The sequence below is a fragment of the Drosophila takahashii genome, chromosome 3R, assembly GCF_030179915.1.
Source record: "Drosophila takahashii strain IR98-3 E-12201 chromosome 3R, DtakHiC1v2, whole genome shotgun sequence".
Lineage (NCBI taxonomy): Eukaryota > Metazoa > Arthropoda > Insecta > Diptera > Drosophilidae > Drosophila > Drosophila takahashii.
Window position 1 is genome coordinate 31,901,840 of NC_091681.1, and position 25,331 is coordinate 31,927,170.

General features: G+C 40.8%; 4 protein-coding genes across 7 annotated transcripts in view; 1 reads left to right on the plus strand and 3 right to left on the minus strand.

Annotated features, from left to right (window-relative positions):
* Fur1 (Furin 1) overlaps positions 1-25,331 on the minus strand; it is a 150,300-nt gene that overhangs the window by 37,715 nt on the left and 87,254 nt on the right. For all 4 annotated transcript variants that reach the window (XM_070216092.1, XM_070216093.1, XM_017141790.3 and 1 more), the window contains one exon: positions 20,742-21,618. In XM_070216092.1, the coding sequence (XP_070072193.1) occupies positions 20,742-21,536 (795 nt within the window). In that variant the 5' untranslated portion in view covers positions 21,537-21,618. The remainder of the gene's footprint in view (positions 1-20,741; positions 21,619-25,331) is intronic.
* Positions 2,593-4,194, minus strand: alrm (astrocytic leucine-rich repeat molecule). The gene has a single exon (XM_017141796.3). The coding sequence runs from the start codon at positions 4,183-4,185 to the stop codon at positions 2,767-2,769; it is 1,419 nt and encodes a 472-aa protein (XP_016997285.3). The 5' UTR covers positions 4,186-4,194; the 3' UTR covers positions 2,593-2,766.
* On the plus strand, positions 5,166-6,190 carry LOC108057519 (uncharacterized). The gene is made up of 2 exons (XM_017141797.3): positions 5,166-5,311; positions 5,373-6,190. Exons 1-2 carry the CDS (start codon positions 5,173-5,175, stop codon positions 6,140-6,142), a joined length of 909 nt encoding a protein of 302 aa, XP_016997286.3. The 5' UTR covers positions 5,166-5,172; the 3' UTR covers positions 6,143-6,190.
* Positions 22,018-24,499, minus strand: Muc96D (Mucin 96D). The gene is made up of 2 exons (XM_017141793.3): positions 24,405-24,499; positions 22,018-24,343 (listed from the first exon to the last, which is right to left on the minus strand). Exons 1-2 carry the CDS (start codon positions 24,472-24,474, stop codon positions 22,188-22,190), a joined length of 2,226 nt encoding a protein of 741 aa, XP_016997282.3. The 5' UTR covers positions 24,475-24,499; the 3' UTR covers positions 22,018-22,187.

Consider the following 25,331-nt stretch of genomic DNA (forward strand, 5'->3'; position numbering starts at 1 on the left):
TTTTTGTGTGTACGTCGACGGAACAACGAAAAATTTGATAAAAATTAGCCCCAACGCCTAATTGCGCACATAATTGCAGCGGAGCGTGTGCATTGTTTATGGCTAATGGCAAAAAAGCAATTGAATGATTTGCCGGCTTATAATATATGTAGGGAAAAAAATTGGCGAAATTAAATTGCGAGTGAAGCATGCAAATATAACGAGTCCCTAGAGCACACGTATGTTTATCTGTTCATTTTTGTGGCAGTGCGGCGGCGGCAGCCACTTGAACAAATCAAATAAGCACGCATTTCACTTGTGGCACGTAAAGGGAATTTGAGTGAAGGTACGTGAGCACAGGCAGGAAATTAAGTAAATGAGGTGGGTGAAAAAAAAAACAGAGATATATATATGGAACGGAAAATGAAACACAAAAATGATGGACAGGAAATTCGGCAGGAAATCCCATAATCCTCATCAACCTTGACCCATTAACCAAAAGTTTGGCCCAAAACTTTTTGCTTCAGCAGCTGGCAGCCCCGTCCTGCAATAATAAAGGTAATAAGAAAATTGCACCATAAAATAATGAATATTCTGAGAGAGCTCGAAAGTTCGATTAAGGTTCCAGCGGGTAACCTCGAAAGCACTAAAAACTAAGGCTAAATGCATTTGTACAACATTGTTGGGCAATAAAGTCAACTTAATTACAACAAAGTGGTGAAGGTGGTGGTGGTGGTGCTGGCGGTAGGTAACGAGCAACTTTTGTACTTTGCTTTTGTTTTCTTAATGAGTTGCGGCATCGGAAGAGCAACAACAACAACATTGGCAACAAGCTGCAAACAGCAATTTCATAAACTTGGCCAAAAAGCATTTGAGCCCAAGACAAGACAAAGTCAGGCGAACCGAGGTGGAGGGCCATCAAGAGTGTACTGCATATGTTGCACAAAGCTGGCACGTTAACGTTGTTACACAGAGAGAAATTTTGAAAGTATTGTAGGTAGGTAAGAGGAAAGGTTATACACTTAAAAAATTAATTTTTTGTCCTGACTTACAATTTAATATTATTTATTTCAAAACTAAAATTTAATTGTAGTAAATTAAATATCTGCCCGGACTCTTCCGCCACACACACAGTAGACAATTGATTTAATATTTAATATTATTTATTTGAGAAATAAGATTTAATTGTAGCAAATTGCTAGCAATTTAAATTTCTGCCCGGGCTCTTTCGCTACACGCACAGTATGCAATTAATATACATGTTTCAAAATGACAGAAATCCAAATCTAAAATTCATTGCAGTGTAAAGTCACATTCCAGGAATCCAGGGAAGATGAAAGGAAGCAACAGCGGCAGCACCAATGGCAACAATGGCAGAACAAACGACGCGTCGGATAACGGAAACGGAAGTTGCTTACAAGCGTAGTAAGACTCTTAGAGCGACAGAGAGGGCGAGAGGAAGTTGCGCACTCGGCACACGCACACAATAGAGAAAGATAGAATCATACGAGACTGCTTCGTCTTAATGGCTTAAGCTTTAAAATGTACTGCTGCATACTTTATGGCTTCTTTCATCTTTCCTTTCCCAGCATTTTTGCATAGACGCCACGCCATCTTTTGTGATTGGGCCAAAAAACGAAATGGCAGGCGGAAAACATTGAAAATGCAAATTATGCTTATTGGAAATGCTCTCTTCCGGTCACGAAACGGAATAGGTTCGATAACGAAAGGGTTGCATCATCCATAAATCATCATAAATCCCGCACTATCGACGCCGCATTGTCCGCCAAGTTTTCAACCAACATTCAGTTTCCACAAAAAATCTACCCACAACTTGATATCTGTGGCAGTTGGCACAAAAAACACTTTTCAGCCCAATCAACTGTAAGCCATATTTTAATGGTATTCCCATGCGCATGTTTGTTTATATGCCGCAGTACCGAACAAACTCTTAAATAGTCCGGCGGGGAAAAAAAAACATTTACAAAATGTATTTATTATTATCATTGCAATGTTCAATTGACGCTGCCAGACCGTATAAAAAATTCCATTGGCGTGTGTTTATTTGTGGCCGCATCCCTGGGTGCCTGCATTTAATTAAGTTTTGTCGGTTTTTAAGTGCGTCTGTCTCTGTCTCCTCGATGCACGATTACGCCGATAAGATTCATTTAATAAAAAATATTTTGTTATGGCATAAATATTTTTTCTGGCTCGCTCTCGTGTTTTGCATAAAATATTTATGGCATTAAATTGAGCGTTAGCGAATTTTTTGGTTTTTTTAATGCGATTTTTGAGCTGGTCGTGAAGCCAGGGATTTATCGTCTGATAAACTGTTTTCACGTTTATGCACAAAGGAATTTTAAATATGTGCAGTCAGGAAACATTTTTGGCAGAGTGAAACTGATTATCCGAAACAATAAGATTTTTAAAATGTGGTAATTAGAAAGGAGTGAATATTAATGGGCTTATGAAGTGGGAAAATTTTATAGTACGAGATTGAAACTTTAATCTTTTTAACCACTTGAAAATCAAAAAGGTCAGAGGTAAATTAATTATGAACATAATTAATTAGCCAAAAACCTTTTCTTAAATTTTCTCCTCCTAGATAAACACTTGTTTTTCCCTAGAGTTCCAAATAGTGCTTTATTGGGTTCTAGTAACATATCTTAAAATATCCATTTGTTGCTGTCGTGTGTCAAATAACTTAAGATACGGTTATCATATGCGATTAAATATGGTTTTGATTGGTTAAATAGGGGTAGATTAAATAGGTTTTGATAAATATGGTTATAGCTTCATTTTTAGCTCCTCCAACATGCGATAGACCTTGATGAACTTCTTCTCCACCAACTCGGTGAAGGTCTTGATCTCATTCCGCACCACCGATAGCTCCATGGCAGCATCCGATCCACCAGACTCGCACTTCTTCGACTGCTTATCGCTCTCGTACCAACAGGCGATGCCATCCACATAATCGTCCACCAGCTCGGGTGCTGTTATGTCCTCCATGAAGGATATATCCTTGCGTTTGACAAACGAACTCATCAGCAATTGCAGGAAATCGCAGTTCCAGTTGTTCTGCTGAAAGTAGAAATACTGCAGCGCCTTCAAACTATCAAAGATGGTAATCTTCAGCGAGTATATGGAATTTCCCGATATATCCAGCATCTGCAGATGGCTTTGTTTCTTGAACAATCCCTCGGGCAACTCGTGGGCATTCGTGGCCGAAAGATTCAAACGCAGCAGCGAGGTGAATCTTCGCAAGGGATTACCCTGAAGATTTCCCAGCGGATTGTGCGACAAATCCAAGCTGCTCACATTGGCGGCCAGCGGAATGTGCGGCATTTCCCTCAGCGAATTATTGCGCAAATCGAGTTCATGAACCAATCCGTAAACGGTTAGCCTCCTCAAATCGCAACTATGAGCTATGGCCACCTGCAGCGAACTGAAGTTGAGTGTCAGCTCTTGGAAGATGTTTCCCGAAATATCCAGCTGTGTGAAAACGGGCTGTAGCTTCAAAAGTTCCGATTCGAAGGCGGTAAACCGATTGCGGGCCAAGTTCAATTTGGTAAGGTTCAAATTCCGATCGAAGATTCCTCTCGGCAGAGCCTCCAATCGATTGCCAGCTAAATTTAAATCCATTAGCTTTCGCATCGCCGCGAAAACTCCGAGGGAAATCTGCTCTAGTTGATTTTCCGCCAGTGAGAGTTCCTTCACCTCTTTCAGGGCATGAAAACTGTGATTTCCCAGCTGCTTCAACTGATTCGCCTGCAGATGCAAGGTGGCCAGATTATCGGCACCCAGGAATATATTCTTGGGTATATCCTTCAGGCGATTGTGTCCCAGGAACAGGCCCATCAGATTGCTGGCACCCTCGAACTGCGGCTTCTCGAACGTCTCCAGCGAACAGTTCTCCATGCGCAGAACTTGCAGATCCGGAAATGTGTCGAACAAGAGGTGTGGTATCTTGGCAATGCTCGAGTTCAGGAAGGTGAGCATTGTCTGGCCCGAAATGGGGGCCTGCGATAGGATCACATAGTCACTGCGACCGATCTCGACGTTCGTACAGATGCCCGCACTGCAATGATCCTGCAGCCAAAGGCGACGCAGTTGACCGCTGCCGCCGCCAGAGGGCGCTGCAAGGTGGTAACTGGGTGGTAAGACCAGCACCACCTGCACAAAAAGCAGCCACCAAAGTACCGCCATGATCTATAGATCTATAGATCTATGGGTTAATTCGCGATCAAAGTTTTTCTCTCCGTTTTTTTTAGGACTCCCGAGTGACCACCGATGCGATCCTTTCGCTCGGGAGCCGCCAACGAAGCGCTCGCCACGGCGCAACTGGCTGAACTGCTTTGACCATTCGATCCACCGATCCGGAGATCTAAAAATCTGAATTCCAAATCCGAAATTTTCGTTCTATGCGACCCCAAATGCGGATGCGGGTGCTTCAATTCAATCGGATGAGCAGAGACCCGAGCCCAGGCTAAGCAGAAACATCGCAGAAGGGGTCGCATGGCAGTTGTTTTTGATTTAATTCAATTAAACCCCTGCCCGTTTGCTGGGTTTCTATTCCAAAATGTTTCATGCTGAACTTTCAATTTCGTTCTCGTGCGACAAACTATTTTTACATATAGGTACTTGTTTTTCTGCACTCTTCTATTATTATTGCATTCCATTATTTGGGTTTTTATCTGGGCTGCTGCCCACACGTCTCACTGATGAATATGAATGTTTTTTAAAGTAGGAAATGGAAAACAAAAAACGAATGGGAATGCAACAAGGGTTGAGTAATTATTTGGCATTTTTATATCTATCGCTATGGAGAAATGTTATTTTATACCATAACCTGTAATTAATTCTATGAATTATTGGAAATATAAAAAAATATGAGTAATATACTGTATTTATCACAAGCAATCAACGAAAAAATTCCAACTATTTAAATTCATTATAAAACAAGAGCTATTCTAAGAAATGCGTGTGACCCAAAATACCATCATGTAAAAAAGTAATTGTAATATATCACAACCTAAAAGAAAAGGGCGCAATTTGTCTTTCTATGAAAGTTGTTTGTTTTTTGCACCCAATGACTCAATGGCCAAGATTCCCCGATTAACCGAACCAGTTTAGCACGCTGACCCACTTAAAGTGGGCAGTTAAAATTGATTACCAACGAGATGGCTGAACAAGATGACTGAACTTGCCCATTACCAAGAACCTTTCTGCAGATCTTATCTTATTCTTAGTCAAAGACTTGGGTATAAAAGGGGCCAGCCGAAATCGAGGAGTAAACAGTCGACTAAAATGAATCGCAGAGTGCAAATATTGGGTAAGAAGGAAGAGAATTTATAAAATTAAATTAAATGTCTTATAAATATCTTTGTATACAGTGATCTTGGGCCTGGTTTGTGCCATTCAGGCGCGTATTCCGAACCTTCGCCGTCTTATAGGATCGGGACACAGTAGTCTGGAAATGGATGTTGAGGAACCGATGGGTCCTCAAATTCTGATCTACTCGCCCGGCGAGGCGATGGCCAGATCAATGGATGACCAGGAGCCCACCTTCCATGAGCCGCAAATCAGGGAGGAAGTGGCGGATACCGAACCGGATAAGGACAGTCGCAAGGTGCCCGATTATCTCTACTCGAATGCCATTCCCATGGTTAATGATCAGAATGTGAAGTATGTGCTTCCCCACCAAGTGGCTGCCTATCCGGTGGCTGCCTATGGTCCTCAGTTAATCTCCAACAAGAATGCAATCAACCAAAACCAAGCAGGAAATGCCCTTTCCTTTGTGATGGTGCCTCGCGTCCAATTGGGTTTCAATGTCCAAGGACAGTCGGGTTTCAATTGGCCTGGTCTGAATCTGCTTCCCAGTGAATCTACGGCCGCTGAGAAGGAGGAGCCTTTGCCACCCGCCGCCACTGCCTACATTCCCATTCCAGTGCCCGGCCCACCTGGTCCACCCGGTCCACCAGGCCAGCGGGGTCCAGCAGGACCAGCAGGTCCACGGGGTCCTCGAGGTCCTGCCGGCGAATCGGGCGTTATTTCAGCCCAGAAACCCCAAAGCATTTGGTACACCCAAACCGGCAGCAGCAACAATAATCTCAACAATAAGCCCCAGTATAACACACCCTTTTCCGGTGGCTATCAAAGTTAAACAGAGAAATAAATAAATGAAATAAAATTAAAAGTTGAATGGTTTTAAATTAAGGAAGAACAAAATATTACGAAATATTTTTGGTGTTTTTTTGGGTTCAATCACTTTTTTTTTATGGCACAGAAATATTAAATTGTCTTGATACATGAGTCAAAATTACAAAAAAAAAAAATAAATTCAATATTTGAAAGATAGCATTTTATTTGTAGCTTCAAGCATACTTTATCTTTTATTTTGTTTTTAATATATTAATTAATAGTTCTTGCAAATTTTGGTTTACAGATTGTTGTACTCTGCAATTGTATCCATTGTGCGGGTGCTCTAATCGCATGTATCTACCATTTGGTTTTACTTTATTCTCCATTACGACGCATCCTCTAATCTATGATTATGGTATATAGTATATATACGTACGACATGGATAGTAGTATCCATGTGGCCGGTACACTTGTACTTCGGAGAGCACGTCGCTGGCATTATCTGCGGTATTATATCTACGTATCCATTCGTAACGAGTGTGTCAAACGTTGGCGTTGTGGTCAGGCCATAAAAGGTCTAGCGGAGTGCTCGTGTTTGGTGTCAGTTTATGGCACGCTAGGCTATGGCACACATGCAGACGTAAGCACAACGATGATTGTGTGTAATTTACATGGATTTTAATATCACTTGGCACCAAATCTAGGGGGGTGGCAAATAGAGCGTTTTTTATTTCATGTATTTCATGTTTTTTTCTCATTCCTTTCTTTTTTTTACGTGGCCCCATTGACGGCGGCACCTGAAATGATTGCCATCTCTGTTGCTCTGTTTGGTAAATGGTTCCACACACAAGCTCAACCCATTTTGGTTGCCATTTAGTTTTTATTGCTCTTTAGTTGTGCTATCCGAAGAACCCACACATTTGCCTCAATTGATACGCAGCACGCATTTGTTTCAATTAAATGAGAATGTTTCATACATTTAGTGCTTGTCTCGTTCACAGCAGCTGCAGTTTTACTGGGGCCACAAAATGATGGATGATGGTTGAAGCCTCTTCGAAGGAAGCTTCGTTCGTTCGTTCTTCTGCCCTGCAAAATTCTCATAACGTTGACAAACTTTCTTATCAGTAAATTTCAAATGAAAAGCACAGACAAAAATGTCAAGACGGCATGACAAACAGGAAAAGAAAAAGAAAATTACCAACACATGTTTGTCGGTGGAAATATATTGCACTTAACTGAGTGGAAGCTGAATAAAATTTGAATTAAAATGTTTGTTTGTTACTCGGGGAAACTCAAAACTCACTTGACAACACCTGACTGATTAGGATGCTTTCCTTTTCCTCCCCATTGCGCATATATATATTCATACATCAAAAGACGTACGGCACCATGCTGATTAAGTTAAAATGTTAATAAATATGATTATCGTGCTGTGTTCGTTATTATCATTGCTTGGCTTGTCTTCTTGCCATTAAAATGATTATGGCAGTAAATAATAAAGTGTTGTGGGGGGCCATTGCGTGTCTCAGTGGCAGAAGATAAAGTGGCAAAAATGGAAGGCACGTGTATTATTTAAATTCGGTGGCAGAAGAAATTTAGATAATATTTTTGCATTGATATCAAAGTGCATGGGAATTTTTATTTAGCTAAAAATACCTATCCAATCAATTTGCAACTAGCTGTGAGAGAACCCTCAAAAAATCAGCAAGTATAAAAAACTAATATAAAGTTGCTGCAAATAAAAGGATCATCCAGAATGCCATGAAAAACATTCCGCCAGCTAGGCAAGTTTATTAAAAAATTGCTGTAAAATATTTGCCATGAATAGATATTTTCAGCGAGCTTAAAAGGCCAAGGGAGAGCTGCGCGTGGAAGTGGCAGGAACAAAAGTTGGCTGTAATTTGCAGGCCAAGTCAGCGAAATGAACACTGGCCGGAACTACGGCGTTTTGCGTTTGCAAACTGACAATTTAAACAAAACAGCAGGAGGACAGAAAAGAGCGGAAGATTTACAGAAGAAAAAAATACAATAAAATAAAAAAAGAACTTGGCCAGAGATAATAGGATAAGGCCGAGGACCCGGAGGATGAGGATGAGCGGCTGCAGCGGAAGCTCCGCCATTTTCATGCCAGCTTGGCACTTGCATATTTCATGAGGCAGAAATTTATGAAGAAACGAACACTGCGATTCGATCGCAACTTTCGGGCAAACACTTAGTGCGCCGCGCCGAATTCACTCTAATATTTCGCACACTCGACCATTATTTATTCATTCGCTTTGCATTTGCATTTGTAATGCGGCTCGAACCGATTAATATTTTATGGAAACCGCAGCGCGGAGACACAGGACACTCGAACTGGAGAGCGGCTTAAGTGCTAATGAAACTGCCTGGTAAAATATTCATGTGCCAACAAAATGCTCATTTTGAACTTTTCGTCCCTCTTCATTAGTCGGATTTGCATTAAAACTGGTAAAAAAAAAACATTTATTTGCACTTACACCTTTGCTGGCAATTTACTTTCATGTTTTGCTGGCTTGCTTACCTGAAAAGAATAAAAGAGAAAAACGTAATTAGATAAGGTTTTATTATCGCCTCGGTTCAACTTAAAGTTCTAACAGATTTATTTGAGCCTTTCCCTGAACCATTTCATTTAGATGCAATTATACCACACTCTAATGACTTTTAATTAGCGCAGAGATTTGTAAGCACACACACACACATGCTGAGCCTTGGTCTTATCTGCGGCCATGTCCTGTTTGCCATTTGCCCCAACTCAAAGCTCAGAGCCAGGTAGCCAGGTGTGGTTTTGTCTCGGCAGGATTCTATTTTTTCCCTCTTTCGGTCCTTCCATTCCATTGCACAATGACCATAAAAATGGTCCAAAGCGGCGGGCCATTTTAACTGGACTGCCTTGGCAAAGACCAAATCCTTAATTACCATTGCGCACATGTAGACAAACGTACAGGGAAGGTCAAGAAAATATAAGCTAAAAATCTAAACCAAACAAAACATTGCTTTTAAATCCAAAATTAATCTAAAAAGTAATAAAAAATGCTCAACTTAGATATACTTGCTTATATGTTGAAATACAAACTATAGCTGTTTCCGTATTCTTTTAATTTTAATTTTTCGATCATTTCTATACCATCTATATAATAAAGTTGTCGTACTCAAAATTAAAAACATCAGAAATAATATAAGAAAGTTTTATCCGAGAGTAGGAGGGAATACGATCAATATCAACGCATCCATAAAATGTTTCCTATTAATATTCTGCAAGGGTATCAAAATAAAGAACTCATCTTTATTGCCCAAAAAAATTAAAACCTAATTTAACCTATTTTATTTAAAAAACCCTATAATCTTGCCCTCGTATGTGCGTAGTTAAAGCAGTTTAGCTTGGCTTTCCTGTTCTCCCTCTCTCTCCGACGCTTCCATTGTTGTTGTCATTATTATTCATAACTTGGCAGACAGTCGCTTTTATTTATGTTCCCATTTGCACAATGGCCAGGACCCTTTCACTCCCCTTTCACCCCAAAACTCAACCCTCGCAGCCCTCTAATAGGTGTTAATGTGTTTTATTGTTCTTGGGCAGCCAGGTGGCACACAACCTGCAGAGTTCTGTGGAAACAAATGAACTTGACACTGCTGTGCAATGAGACAGAAATCTTAATGGAATTACACAGATCTCGAACTTTGTGTAATCGAGTTTGGGGGGTTCGGACAGAAGGACTGCAAAAGGTAGGGATGGCTAAGTTAATTCTGTGTTATTTTGGTCCTTTTTGGCTAATTTCCCAGCATTTTTTTTGTTCGCAGCCTTCGGGGCCACAATTTGCTGTAGTGTAGACAGAAATGATTCTGACAAGTGTCAATCTGATGTCGCACACACACTAGGGATAAGCAAGTGATGTCCCGTCTCTCTCTATTTCTGCCTTTCCCTCTCACTCTTACAGTCTATGCCTTTCCCTCTCCCACTCTCCCTGGCCGACTGGCTCTTCACATGTGTTAGTGGCAAAAATGCTTTCATTACGCTTCAAGTGGAATGCCGAGTGGGCCACTTGACGTTGAACGCGACTTTGAAGCCGCTGCCGATGGTAAAGCTATGGCAGAAAGCTATAGCTACAGCCACAGCTAAAGCTAAAGCCGATGCTGATGTGGCCATGGACGAGGGCTGCATCGAGCGTTGGAAAGAGAGGGCAGGATCGGAGGGGATCCTAAAAATATGCAACACATTTGCCATGCAGTACTTTGTGGGTACAGTAGAACTAACTTAAATTGAATTTTGAAAATTTAGTTAACATTTACTTGGACATTTAATTTAAATATTTTTACAAATTATTAAAAAGGAAATCATATTTTTCTTAATCTAAATAATTTGACCATTTAAATAAAAAAGTATCTTGGCCTGTAAATTAAAACTTTATTTGTTATGCTTTATTTTTTTTACCATAAAAATTGACTTAAAGAAAATATACTTTCATTTTACAATTTTTTTAAAAGTCTTATCTAGAATTTCCCCTGTATTTCTAGTGCCAAAATGACTAAGCAACTGAAATGTGGCTTAAAAGCAGGCTAAGGTCAGCATGCAAGTTCAATATACAGGCGACAACCCACACACGCACTCACCCCATACAAACACACACTTACATAATTGCAGCGTTGATTGCCATCCGTTATATGCGACTTTTTTCAATGTCAGCTGGCAGGCAGAACAAAATGCTTTTGTATCGTGTAAAACTTTTTGAATGCATGCCAAATCACAACGAGGACAAAGTTTCGTGGAGAAGGGAGAAGCAGAGCGAATGGCTTGGTAATTTTTTGGACAGCACAAAGGAATAATCGTTGCCAGATTTATAGTCAGTGTGTCAACTTGCAAATGCTGTCGTCAAGTTGATTAAAAATGTATCAAAAGGAGAACTTTGAAAAGTGATTTTGCCATTGACACCCCAGGGATTATTAAAAATAGAACGTTTGCAGGAGGAAAGGCAATCAATTGTACATCAATGTCACATTTTTCATATTTAATTCTGAATTTGTCAGCGCCAAAAAGGAAAGGTGAGTGACAAGCAACATTTGCTGCAAGTCTAAAAATATATTTGTTCCAGTTTCTAATGCATTTTCCCAATACCCACTTCCATTTGAAATCCATCTAAATCATGAAACCATTTAGCTGGGATCAACGTTAAACGGCACTTGAATGTGTCGGTGGCAATTAAAATGCCAATCCATTCCCACAGACACAATCGTGATATATGAATGTGGCACTAATAACTCAAACTGTCATTTGGCATGCGGGCCAAGTGGATAAGAGGATAGGAACACACATACATGGGCCATAGAGGTCGGGTCATCAGGGCGATCAATAATTTATTGCGACATTGGAAAGGGGTAAACATTAATTAAGCACACAGAGATACAACTAGAGGAATGGCAATTCATTTATGATTTCTAACGACATTCACCGGTTCATTAATTGCTGTTTAAATCCTAGACAAGAAAATAACAAAAGCTACTTCAACCATGCGATAACCAGGCGTATGCGTGATTTAGCATCAAGTATACGCAAGGTGTGACCTAAATAAATATGAATTTCGATTCTAAATCCCCCTCGTGGGCTTTAATTTGATAAAACAAATTAAAACAATAGCTTTCCGAATATTTGAACAATATTTTCTAATTGCCCTCGAACTGACAGCGGTCAAATATCAAATTTCCATATTGCTCTAATCAAGCGGAAAGTGTTGATTTGATTCCAATCTGCCATCACCCCATGACCTGCAATTGTTAACGATTTGTTTGACCAAGCTCTCTCTGTGTATGTGTGTTAGGGGAGGAAGTGAGGGCCAAAAATTCAATATACAAAGCGGGAAATTTTCAATATTTATGTTGGGGAAATATTTACCGTGATTTTCCAAACTTTTCTCTCCCCTCTCTGTGCAATTTGCAATACCAATCGTTACACTTGATTGAGCAATGTATAAATTTACGAGTTTCGTTTTATTTTGCGCATTTTTCATTGCCCGCTTTCGAGGGCAATTAAAAGGACCCTAAAAATCAAGTCAACTTTGACTTTTGGCTTCCAACGTCGATTGTCCCCCAGGACTTTTAATTAAAATCACAGCCACGGCCATTTGCAAGAAGTCACTGTTTGGTTTTTTATTCTCCTCTTTTTTTTCGCCGAGGGTCGGGGGCTTGGCCATTAGCAATTTTCCACTCGACTGAGGCCCAAACGCCAATTGCCATTGCCCGTACAGCAAAAGGGAGGAGATCATTGGGAAAAGCCAGGGCGTGTCCAGACGGGGAGAAACACAAAAAAAAGAAAAGAAATCCACAACCGGACAAAGGGAAAGCGCGATTCTCTAATGATTTTCAGCCTGCATATAAAGCGACAACAACGGATGGGAGAGATATACTACTGAAGACGCCAAAAAGAATGGCCAACACACAGCCCAAATGCTGAAAGCATTTTTCGGGACAAAAAAGCCCAAGTTAGAGGCGTGGTTAAGCCGTGGCTAAAAACGCCCGTTTACTTTAGCCTATCTCCCCGGGATTCCTATTTACAAATATTTTTATTTTCACATTTTCCCCAACCCACCCAAGGCTAGTCCAAGTCCTAAAGAGCTGCGAGAACAAAAACTGTCAGCAGCCCAAAAAAGATAAGCTAAGCAAACACGATGCGATTGGGCGTTAACAACAAGAACAACATCGAACGAAGGAGCTTGGAAAAACTTTTACGCAACGCTTTCCAACGTCTTCGTCTCGTTATTCATGTTTTGTTGGCGATTTCTTGTTAATACCAAGCAGAAAAAAAAATAAAAATTTAAAACCCGAAAGGAAGACGCCCCAAAATATGCATTAAAATATGGTAAAAAAAAATGATTTGCAATGGGCGGAGGAAGAAGTGCGAAAGAGTAAACTTTCCTTTGAGTCGGCCGGGTCAGTTCAGTCAAGTGAAGTGCTCCCCTCAAACTTGATGATGGAGCAGATGATTGAACTTTTGATGGAGAGGATGGATATCTATAATATTTATGCAGTCCATGCATAGCCAAAGGATAAGGAATATTTTGATGGAAAGCATCTACTTGAAGGATGAAAAATAAACATGTCCGTTTATAATATCTAAATATATATTTTAATGCATTTTCATCCCATCTGTGGTTGAATATCACACTTTCAGTTGTCTTTCAATTAGCCAGAAGTGAAAAATTATCGCCATAATAAGATCTCGTTTCGGAAAAGCTCCCACGCGTCTGTCTCATAAATTTAGCTAATTAATTTAACTGCCTGCCGTGGAGCATAAACATCAACTTCATCAGCATTACCGACAAAGTTGCCCCTTGGCCAAACCACTGGAACATTGTGGCAGGTCAGGTGGTTGTAAAATTTTATTCTTCCTGCCACAAGATCAGAAAATTGCCGGGTGGGTCATCAAAAGGAACATGGCCAAGTTAATTGAGCTCCTTAAACTGGGCTATTTTGTTGCCTGTTTGTCTGCTTGTCTGTTAGACAGGTGAAAAGCTGAGGGTAGAATTTTCCGAGGCGACAATGGCTGGAAAACAAAGTCCTTGGCTCACTATTTAGGCCAATTGAATTGGTTTCAATGCAAATTTTTGTCAATAAAGTTTGCAATGAATTGCGAAATATTTATTAGCTTTATTCGAACTTTTCTGCCGTATTGGCAAATGCACAAAAAGTTTCTCCACACATCCACTCTATTTCAATCATTGATTCATTTGCGGCACAAAAGCAGTAAACTTAATTTCACTCGACGCAACAAAAAAAAGGAGAAGTTGAATAAAATATGTTACCCACGAAACTTGTCTGTTCAATTGCGTTTGAGAAAGTTTGCGAGGATGTACGAACGGGTACATAAAGGCAGTTGGGTACCCCCCGATTGGCAGTCATTTCACACTCAATCGCATTTCGGTTTTACATATTCAATTAGGAACAGGACTTCACTCCCTATCGATATCCCCGACACCACCCGCTGTCAGCTGCAGGCGAATTTCCTACCGAAAAGTTTCCCCAAGTCCCAAGGATCGGTGGCGAAAAAGCAGAAAATTATGTAAACTTCTGGTATTCCCCATGTCATGTGATTAAAGTTGTACAAAGTTCTCAAAAACAAGCTAAAGGCACAAATCCCCCACTCTCTCTTCCATTTTTCTGCTGCCATTTGCATAGGGATTCAAGTTCTGTGACAATTGTGATATCCTGCCAGGGGGCGGAGGGGAGATACGAGGATACGAGAGCCTGCGTGTTGCTTTGTTACTAAACAAAAGTTAAGTCATAAATATTTTCCGAGTTTTTGACTTAAAATTTATCAACGATATCCTTCGCCCTGCAGCCACGCGAAATCCGAACAAAGGACACGCCTGCACACAGGCATAAGTACAAATGTGTACATAGAGACACAATCACACTCACATGGACACCTACAATATTTAACTTTGGTTGCGCAAACTTTCCGACATGCAAAAGTGCAAAAATGTATTTGGAAAATTTGTCAACTGGGGTTAAAGTTGAGCCAGTGATGCTTAAACTGCTTAGCCTTAGCATGGTTAAATTTATAAATGCAATCTGGCAAAAAATGCAAAGGAATTTTCTTTAAGCTGTCAAGAACCAAAGCGTAAATGATATGATAAATGTAATGATTTCCTCATAACTTTTTAATTAATGATCCTATTTGAAAAATTCTTCTACATTTCGATATATATTAATAAAGACAACAAAATTGCATTTAAACCTTTCCGAAATCTTTAAAGATACATTTAAAGGTCGTATAAGGCGAGTAACGGGTATAAAAAGGTTTGTAAAATTTCCGTTTCTTAAATTACTTTCATCTACATATTTCCAAGAACTAATTAATAAAATGTGGAATTTTTTTAGGCCTCAGCCTGAGCAGAGCTTAGACCTTTCTACCAAATGTGTCACCTTAGTGCCCAACAACTTGTCAAATTGTTAACCAATTAAGCTCCATTGAAAAGTTTACCTTTTTTTGCTGACGTTTCCCTTGAGACAAAGAAGAATCGAAGAGAAACAAGAAAGAAAGCTAGCTTCGGCCAGCCGAAGCTTATATACCCTTGCAGATCGCTCCTATTAACTTACAAATTTTAAATAATATAGTCGTCCGATTTTTGTTAAATTTAATTCAAATTTCTGAAATATTAAAAAAAATCATATCCTAGAGTATAAGAGAATACAATAAAAACCAACGGAGCTATAATTTGTTTCCAATTAATTTCCCATTAATTTTTCGATCGTTCCTATGGCAGCTATATGATATAGTCGTCCGATTTTGATAAAATGAAAATTGAAATTCGGAAACATTTAAAAAGAGTCATGTCCTAAAGTAGAAGAAAATACAATAAAAACCAAAAAAGCTAAAATTTATTTCTGTGTAACTTTCCCATTAATTTTCCGATCGTTTTATTTCAAAAAACCCCGATGCTAGAATTTTTTTAACGTTTCCTTCCTATGGGAGCTATAAGATATAGTTATCCGATCCGGTTGGTTCCGACTTATATACTACCTGCAATAGAAAGAAGACTTTTGGGAAAGTTTCATCGCGATAGCTTCAAAACTGAGAGACTAGTTTGCGTAGAAACGGACGGACAGACGGACAGACGGACGGACAGACGGACAGACGGACAGACGGACAGACGGACATGGCTAGATCGACTCGTCTAGTGATGCTGATCAAGAATATATATACTTTATGGGGTCGGAAACGTCTCCTTCACTGCGTTGCAAACTTCTGACTGAAATCATAATACCCTCTGCAAGGGTATAAAAAGGACAGCCACCATTTCAGTTTAAGGTCTTTGGACCCGGATTCTGATTCCCGGCCGACCCTTATTAATAAGCCGTTGACCTTTATCAAAGATGGAGTTAAGTGCAAAGGGCTTCCAGGTGGAAAACGAGTGTCCTCAAAGGACAACCCGCTGGTGGTAGTGATTTTAATTACTTGAATGCAATAAGCGTGCGATGCAACCGCTTGCCCGAGGGCAGCCACAAAATCAATCAATCTGCCGATCGATCAATAATTCAATTGACCCAGCCTGGCTGCCTCAAGAAAGTGGCAAATTAATTAAAAAAGCAAAAAATCAGCCCCGAAAAAGGCAAATAATTTTTGCAAAGAGGAGCCGTCTGTCGGTAAAAGCTTTTCGCCTCTCTTGCTTTCCAATTAAATTGATGAGTGGCCCAGGCCGAGGCCGGAGGATAACATTTATCAGCAGCCGGCCAGAGAGCAAAGGAAGACAATAGGAACTTAAGAAGGACCAAGGAACCCAAAGAACTGCAGCAGACGGACAAAGAGTGAGTGTTATGTAAATGACGCTATACAAAAGTCGAACAATGGGTGGGAGAAATGAGGGAAAAAAGGGGCGTGCTACCGGAAGACTAAAGTCAGATAAGCAAATGACAAACAGCAGAGGGCGGAAGGTAAAGGACCAGCAGGCAGGACTTCTTATCAAGGTGCCTTCTTTATAAACTCAGCGCATTTTTTTGTCATTTCAAATGTTTACCTAATGGAAACCCTCTTGATTAGCAAAAAGGCAAACGAATTGGAATGTGCTAGTGCTGAAAATGAAATAAAGACTAAGAAAATTAATGAATATAATTTTCGTTCTAAACTGGTTACTCAAACTAATTAAAGCACCCCTTCAACACTAAAGTTTTTTATGTAAATTCTAAAATTCGTTCTGAGTTCCCTGATTATTTACTAAAATTCTCCAGCTGTGTAGACTCGCAAACGAATTTTAAAAGTGCAGTTAATAAGGATCCCCAAACAATTTTCTACTTTTCTTGTCTCCAAAATATCTCTCACCAACTCTCGTTGTCCAGAAAACTTTATTCTCTCTATTTTATCATCATAATTTCGGTGCCAAAAAGTTTTCAGCGCTGAAAACTTGATGGCCATAAGCCAAGGAACTGGCTGGAACTAGAGAGGAATACTGTATGTATATATATAGCGCATTGTTTTTTATTAAAAATTCTGACACACCGAATTTGTTGATGTGCCCCTCCTTCAGGAGAACAACTGAAATACACCACGACGACCCTGGGAGTTGCAATTTGAAATCGCAAAATTCTGGCTGTTACAGAGCAAATGGCAAAAAGTCTCGCGTTCTACTACTTCATCTTTATGGTTTTATTAATTGTTTTTGTCCTACGTCGTCGGCACTTGTAACTTGTTTGTGCAGCGAGTTTAGTTTTTAGTTTTTAACGCTTGTTGGCCCCCGCAAAAAAATTACAACATGAGAAACAGAAAGGAAAATCAGCAGCAACACGAACAAGTGCGAAATGTTTGGCAACACTTTCGACGAGTTATGTTTCAAATGTTTGGGGGCGGGCCGAAAGTTCAAGGGGCTTGAAAGTTTGTGTTGGATGAAGCAAAGCGTAACAAGGTTCAGGTTGAAGGGTTGCCAAAGCCTTTAATTTCAATTGTACAGGTGAGAATCCAGAACAACAAATTTACTTTGGGAGTAATGCTTTTGATATGTGAACCAAATAGCAATTTAATATGATTTAAGGGAAATACTTCAAGTTTCTCAAAAAGTTTTTAACAGTTTAATTATGTTTATGTTTCCGCAGCAACAGAAAATGCTAACTTTTTTATTACACTTTAAACTTTTAAACTTTTTTAAACTGTTTTTTAAATTTATTTTAATAGGTGTCTAAAAGTATACAACAAAATCTTTTTGATTTTAATGTATACAGGTACACGACGATCCTTAATTCACTGCATACTTTTAGGCCACCTATTTTGAAATTTGAAAGTACTTTCAAAAATATTCTTTAAATTTTAAACAATTTATATTATTGCAACCCCATGCTAAATAAAGCCTTTTAATTGATGTAACCATTTTCCCTGCAAAAGCAATACCTTTCCCAAACTACCTGCTCATTTTTCATTTCCCAACAATCTAGTTGGCAATTAATAAAGGTAAGTAAGGCAGAAGAAAGTCTAGGATTCATTTCCACTTCCGCTTGGCGCTCAACTCATTACAGTTTTACAGCCGTTTCGGGCGTCATCTAATTATGCAAAATGGCACATTTCATTTGCAGACAGAAAGAGAGCGAGAGAGTCAGTCCCGGTGTCTGTTCGCATTCAGGTTGGCCTTAAGTTGGATTCATTTTAACAATGCCATTTAAAATTAATTTTCAATTAACTTTCGCGGCCCCAGAGTCCGGCCATCTGCCTCGCAAATGCCGGAGACTTTCGACCGACTAGTTCGGAGTGCTAACAAAAGTTTTGTGTGCCCGCCGCGCCCCCTCATAAATTGAATTTTCCGCTTTTTGTTTCTGCCAATTAAGTCAATGGTCGAAAGAGTACGGGCGGCATTGTGAATGATACTAATTTCCACCGACGCGAAGGCTACTTAAGTCGCGGCGGCCATCCGCCCAATTCATTTCCTCCCGGTCTTTCGCTCGATCCGCCAAACAAAAAGAAGGGAGAACCGTATAATGGAAATCGACACAGTTGAGCTTTTCCGTGGCTCGGGCTTTTCACATCAGCCACCTGCGTGTGCCGCCGCTCGGTTCCCCAATTGAAAACACAAATGCCAGGCTCCATTTGGGGCTCAGACACCGGGAGAGCAGAGACTTAACCCTTGGCAGCCGCAAAAATAACTGTTTGGAATGCATTTTACTTTCAAATTCCCCATGGGATGGTAGATGTTCCCGATTGTTGTTGCTATACACTGCAAACTTTACCATCAATGTGTTTAAACTTGGTTTAAACAGGATTTCTTTGCAATTCTTAGTAAGGTAAGTAAAAGTATGCAGTTAAAAATAAAAAATATTGTAGCATACTTTCAGACACCCCTTTAAAATGATTTCATCACAGCAGTGTTTTTATACCCTTGCAGAGGGTATTATGATTTCAGTCAGAAGTTTGCAACGCAGTGAAGGAGACGTTTCCGACCCCATAAAGTATATATATTCTTGATCAGCATCACAAGACGAGTCGATCTAGCCATGTCCGTCTGTCCGTCTGTCCGTCCGTCTGTCCGTCTGTCCGTCTGTCTGTTTCTACGCAAACTAGTCTCTCAGTTTTTGAGCTATCGGGATGAAACTTTCCCAAAAGTCTTCTTTCTATTGCAGGTAGTATATATGTCGGAGCCGACCGGATCGGACAACTATATCTTATAGCTCCCATAGGAACAATCGGAAAAAAAAAACTTTAAAAAATTCTAGCTTCGGTGTTTTTTGAAATATTACCTTCTACTTTTGGGGATGTTATTTTTTAAATATATCTGAATTTCGAATTAATTTTTTAAAAAATCGGACTACTATATCATATAGCTGCCATAGGAACGATCGGAAAATTAATGGAAAAGTAATAGGAAATAAATTCTAGCTTCTTTGGTTTTTATTGTATTATCTTCTACTCTAGGATATGACTCTTTTTAAATATTTCCGAATTTCAATTTTAATTTAATTAAAATCGGACGACTATATCATATAGCTGCCATAGGAACGATCGGAAAATTAATGATAAATATTAGAAAATTGAACATTTTTGCGATTTGTTTATTAATAGGAATGATCTGCAAGGGTATATAAGCTTCGGCTGGCCGAAGCTAGCTTCCTTTCTTGTTTTGCGTTAAAACCTTTAAAGAAAATCATAAGTGATTTTAGAAAACATCATTATCAATCATTTCTGCCTGTGTAGCTTACAGCTAGCATCTGTAAATCCATACTTAGGGGCACTTCTACTACTACCGCCCCACATCTATCTACCATCTGCCTTGTTTTATCGCAAACGATGCCATTACAAGGCGATTTGAGCTCCATTTGTGCTGGCCATTCCCATTGCCTTGGATAACTTGACAGTCACTTAGCGGGTTCGCGTCTGTGTGTTCGGGGGAAGTAGTGCCGGAGTGCAGAAATCGGAGAAGATCCAAAGGTGTGTGTATCAAAGTAGCAGTTGAAAGTACATGGTCGAAATGCTTTCGGATTAAACTTGTCCGGCGGCAACACCTGTGCCCGCATTTCAAAACCACTTTTCCTTCACCCTCAATGTTTTCACTGACTGACAGACAGACTGGCAACCGACCAGGCAAAGCTGCTGCTGGATAGCACGGATGCAGAGGAGGCAAAAGGTAAAACACTGATTTCAGCACACGAAACTTTGTCCGGTGCTCGTCTCTTCCATATCAACTGATATGCTCACCCCCACAGCCAAGTGCTTCTTTCCATAACGAGGAACTTCTCTCCTGTGGCAGAAACTTTTAATAGTCTCACATTTGAGTGTTCTAATCATATGCTAAACTGGCTAACGAGTCTCACTGGCTATTGCTTTAGGTGTTGGCCAGAACTTCTTTGACAAATGATGTGGGGTAATAAAAAGGAGACTTGGTTTTGATTAGGAAACGGAGGCTAGTAGAGGATTTTTAATTTTAAAACAAGATAATGTTTTATAGTTTTCAATATTTTTAATATTATTAAAAAAAAAATTTTAAATATATTTTTAATACTATTTTTAATACTTTTTGGATATTTTCTAGGGGGGGCTTAAGAGCATTAAAATTTAAATTGTAGTATTTGTTTCTAATCCTCATAAAGTATTTGAATGGTAAATGCATAACATTTAATTTAAATTAGCCATTTTCACTTACCTTGCCCAAATTGACGAAACCGTGATCCTTGGCTACAGCATCGGCCATGCCATTATCGCCGTTCGGTATGTGAACCGCCCAGGTGTGGGTGTAGTGTCCGACGATTTGGTTGTTGTTGCTCCCTGAACTGCCCGACTGGCCGCTGTACTTGCCGTTGTTTGGCGTTAACTTGACCCTGCCCCCCGTCTCATAGTCAAGAACGTAGGGCGGCAGCACTGGCGACTGGCCATTTGGATCCACTTTGAGTGGCGATGACGGTGGCTGCTGCGGTGGTGCAGCCGGTGGTGCGGGCGGGGATGATGGCGCTCCGGATGGGGCCGTCGATGGTGATGAACCGCTTGCTGCTGCTGCAGCTGCTGATGATGCCGCCGCCACGAAACCGACATTAAAATTACATAAAAAAACTACGGCACTAAATTGCAGAGCTAACAGCAAAATAGCTTTCGTTTTCGCCAAGTGTCTGCTGCTACTACTGCTGATGCATCTGCTTTTGCTGTTGCTTCTCCTCTGGCTGCTGTTGCCACTAAGTTTCGGTTTGTATTGCGTTAAAAAACTAGTTTTGAATAAATTGCAATCGAAATTGAAATTTCCTATATCACATTCATTGATTGTTTGTTGTTGTTCTTCTTCCTCTCTCTGCTGACAACTTCTGGCAGCATGTGGCCCTAATTGTCGAGCATTTAATTTGTTGCTTTTGCTTCTGTGTTTGTGGCTGTTGCTGCTTCTACTATTGCTGCTGCTGCTGTTGATGTTGCTAGTTGGCTGCCTGCTCCATCGCACGACGTCGTTTTTCATTGTGCGTGAGGATTTTTCCAATGGTTTTTGCGCGCGTTGCTCGGAATTCTGGCTATGGGGGGCTCAACGAGTGGTTGTGATGCTGCAATACAAAAAAAAAACATGTTTTGTTAGTTAAATAATTAAATAATTTCCGAATTAAAATTGAATACGAATTTTAAACATTTTATTTAAGAATAAGCCCCACGTTGGGCGCCAAAAAAAGATAATAATATTGTATGCGTATCGAATAAAATGCAATGCACGCTTGCTGTGCTCGTCGGCCTATTGTTTTTTTTTTTTAAATTTTTTCAAAACATTTTAGTTTATACTATTATGGATGTCTCAAAAATCGTTGCCAAATTTTTAATTGCATCCAAAATTGTTAATCCCAATTCCTAAATGTTAATCACTTATTGGAAAAATGCTTTACTTGTTAGTAATAGTTTAATCGAAAATATAAAGACGAAAAATTCATTTTGGTTTTACATTTTGTGTCCCAGAAAATTGTAGAGAATCAAAATATATATTTTTTTTAGCCCTTTATAAGCCTTTGCTGTTTTTTAAGTGCATGTTCAAATAGTGCTTTTACAATAATTAAAAGTTTCGATCCATAGTTTTTTGTCACATTTCCATGATGATGTTGGTCTCAGCATTTCGGGCAATTATCACTTAGGACTGAACACAGCTGGTGTTTTCAGGGAGATCGCAGATGCCCTTCTGTCCGTTGAAGTACCGATCACCACAGCTGACCTTCAGGGCGCGCTGGTGGCGACAGATGTAGTAGTCGTTGCACCGCTCGGGAGATGCCAATAGGAATCCATCTGGTTTGCCGGCGCAGGAAACCTTGATCTGAACCTCGGAACTAGCGGAACTGGCGGACGAAATACCAGCCCATTGGGCCACTTCCCAAAGGAGGCGGTGGACAGGATTGCGGCGGGTGGGATTACGTTTCGACTGGGTGGCAGCCAAAGCCTTCGCGGCTGTGGGGCAGACAGTTGTTGTCTCGTCAGCGCAAGCAGTGGTTGTTGTCTCGTCAGCGCAAGCGGTGGTTGTCGTCTCAGCGCAAACGGTGGTTGTGGTCTTGTCAGCGCATACGGTACTTGTCGTAGTTGTTGGGCCGCAAGTGGTTGTGGTGGACGTTGTTGTTGGGGAACATGTTGTCGTCGTTGTGGTCGTAGTAGTTGACGTGGTTGTTGTTGGGGCACATGTTGTCGTGGTTGTGGTTGTCGTTGTAGTTGTTGTGCTGGTTGTAGTGGTTGGCGCACATGTAGTGGTGGTTGTAGTTGTAGTGGTTGTCGTTGTAGTGGTCGTTGTTGTTGTTGGAGCACATGTAGTAGTGGTTGTGGTGGTGGTTGTAGTTGTCGTTGTTGTAGTGGTTGTGGTAGTAGTAGTCGTGGTTGTTGGAGCACAAGTTGTGGTGGTTGTCGTCGTTGTTGGTGCCTCAGTGGTCGTAGTGGTCGTGGTTGTTGGGGCACATGTTGTTGTGGTCGTGGTGGTGGTTGTAGTTGTCGTTGTTGTAGTGGTTGTGGTAGTAGTAGTCGTGGTTGTTGGTGCCTCAGTGGTCGTACTGGTGGTGGTTGTTGGGGCACATGTTGTTGTGGTCGTGGTGGTGGTCGTAGTTGTAGTGGTTGTGGTAGTAGTAGTCGTGGTTGTTGGTGCCTCAGTGGTCGTAGTGGTGGTGGTTGTTGGGGCACATGTTGTTGTGGTCGTGGTGGTGGTCGTAGTTGTCGTTGTTGTAGTGGTTGTGGTAGTAGTAGTCGTGGTTGTTGGAGCACAAGTTGTGGTGGTTGTCGTCGTTGTTGGTGCCTCAGTGGTCGTAGTGGTGGTGGTTGTTGGGGCACATGTTGTTGTGGTCGTTGTGGTGGTTGTAGTTGTCGTTGTTGTAGTGGTTGTGGTAGTGGTGGTTGTGGTAGTAGTAGTCGTCGTTGTTGGGGCACATGTTGTGGTGGTCGTCGTCGTTGTTGGTGCCTCAGTAGTCGTGGTTGTAGTAGTCGTGGTTGTTGGGGCACATGTGGTTGTGGTCGTCGTCGTGGTTGGTGCCTCTGTGGTTGTGGTGGTCGTAGTTGTCGGGGCACATGTTGTAGTAGTTGTGGTGGTTGTCGTTGTAGTTGTTGTGGTGGTAGTAGTTGTTGTTGTGGTGGTAGTGGTTGTGGTAGTAGTGGTAGTGGTTGTGGTAGTAGTGGTCGTGGTTGTTGGTGCACAAGTGGTTGTGGTTGTAGTCGTGGTTGGTGCCTCAGTGGTTGTCGTAGTCGTAGTTGTTGGGGCACATGTTGTTGTTGTTGTCGTGGTTGTTGGTGCCGCAGTGGTAGTGGTTGTCGTCGTTGTTGGTGCCGCAGTGGTTGTGGTGGTCGTAGTTGTTGGGGCACATGTTGTGGTGGTTGTCGTCGTGATTGGAGCCACAGTGGTGGTAGTAGTAGTGGTTACTTCTCCAGGCGCACATGTTGTAGTTGTGGTCTCAGAACCTGAGCATGGAGGCTTGGTTGTGGGCTTGACGCACGGTGGTGTGGTGGTTTCGCAAGGTGGTGCAGTGGTTGTGGCACCATTGCACGGCTGAGCGGTATCGCGAACGGACTGCTTGGCCACTGGCTCCACCACAACACCCTCGACGCAGCCAGGGTTGTAGGTCACGCAGCTGCGGATCTTGAAGTCATAGAACTTGGGACACGTATATTCCTGGGCAACGCCGTTATGGCACTCATAGAACCTGGAGCAACTGCCGGGCACCAGGGCGCGAATACCGTTGGCCTTGTTGCGACACAGAAGGTCGGAAACGCTGGCACCGCTGGTGGTGCTTGCAAAGACTGCAATGAGCAGCAGGGCAAAAGCTGTGGGACCAAAAGTGGATTGGTTAGCTCTAAATGTTGGGTTCCTTGCGATTTCTTTTACCGTATATATTCCTCATGTCTGCAGATGGTTCAGGTTCACTTTTCCGAGACTGTGAAGGTACTGTGACCATTTCGAGCTATTGTCCCCACTATTTATACCGCGCCAAAATTTCCAATTTGCCAAAATGCTCATTAGCCAATTGGTTAACGAAATTTTGCCAAAGATACTGAATTATTAACAAGATCTGTATCATATTCTCTCTTATCACAATCAACGCACGCTTTCGTGATCAAGTTATCAGTTCTCTTTTTTGTAACTCTGTTTCGTTTCAAGTGTTTTTTGGTTAATTTACACTATTTATATGTAAATATTTTTCTGAAATATTTAGAAATTCCTATTTCCTATACCAAAGTTTTATTTTATATTCCCAAAATCGAATTTGCGAATAAAGCGGCTCAAAAACATTTTAAAAGTTTTTTCTTATCAAAATTCTTGAGAAATTCGCCTTTTGGCGGTATGATTACCGGACGTGAAGAGACTATGCTATTTTGTTGTTATCAAACATGCCCAAAATTATCTTAAAAAACAAAGTAAAACCTTCCGTTTCATGTATTACAATGGCAACGGCTATTTATATTTTGGCACGTGTTTGCAGCTTCTAGACACATTTCATATCTTCTATTAAATTCCTATTGTTTTATATTTGGCTCTGCAGACTTTGATAGACGGCAGACAGCTGATAGCAGGGAAAAACACATTGATAGTGCGAAAAAATATATTTTTTAGCTCTTTACAGTAGAATTTTCTTTACTTCAGGCATCATTAATTAAACGAAAGAAATATACCATCGCTAAGAAAGATAATTACCCCGAGTTTGCAAGCGAAGCGGATATTTGCCTTGCCCTAACCAATTAAGCTAACAAATCGCCTGCAACTGACACATCCAATTTGAGGCCGCTATACAAAACTTTTGGCTTATTACAAAAA

What these genes read in the sequence shown, in the direction of transcription:
- alrm (XM_017141796.3), bottom strand. Translation starts at nt 4,185, where the DNA reads ATGGCGGTACTTTGGTGGCTGCTTTTTGTGCAGGTGGTGCTGGTCTTA.
- LOC108057519 (XM_017141797.3), top strand. Translation starts at nt 5,173, where the DNA reads ATGACTGAACTTGCCCATTACCAAGAACCTTTCTGCAGATCTTATCTT. An exon ending in TCGCAGAGTGCAAATATTGG is followed by an intron (nt 5,312 to 5,372) that starts GTAAGAAGGAAG and finishes CTTTGTATACAG; the next exon opens with TGATCTTGGGCCTGGTTTGT.
- Muc96D (XM_017141793.3), bottom strand. Translation starts at nt 24,474, where the DNA reads ATGGTCACAGTACCTTCACAGTCTCGGAAAAGTGAACCTGAACCATCT. An exon ending in AGACATGAGGAATATATACG is followed by an intron (nt 24,344 to 24,404) that starts GTAAAAGAAATC and finishes TTGGTCCCACAG; the next exon opens with CTTTTGCCCTGCTGCTCATT.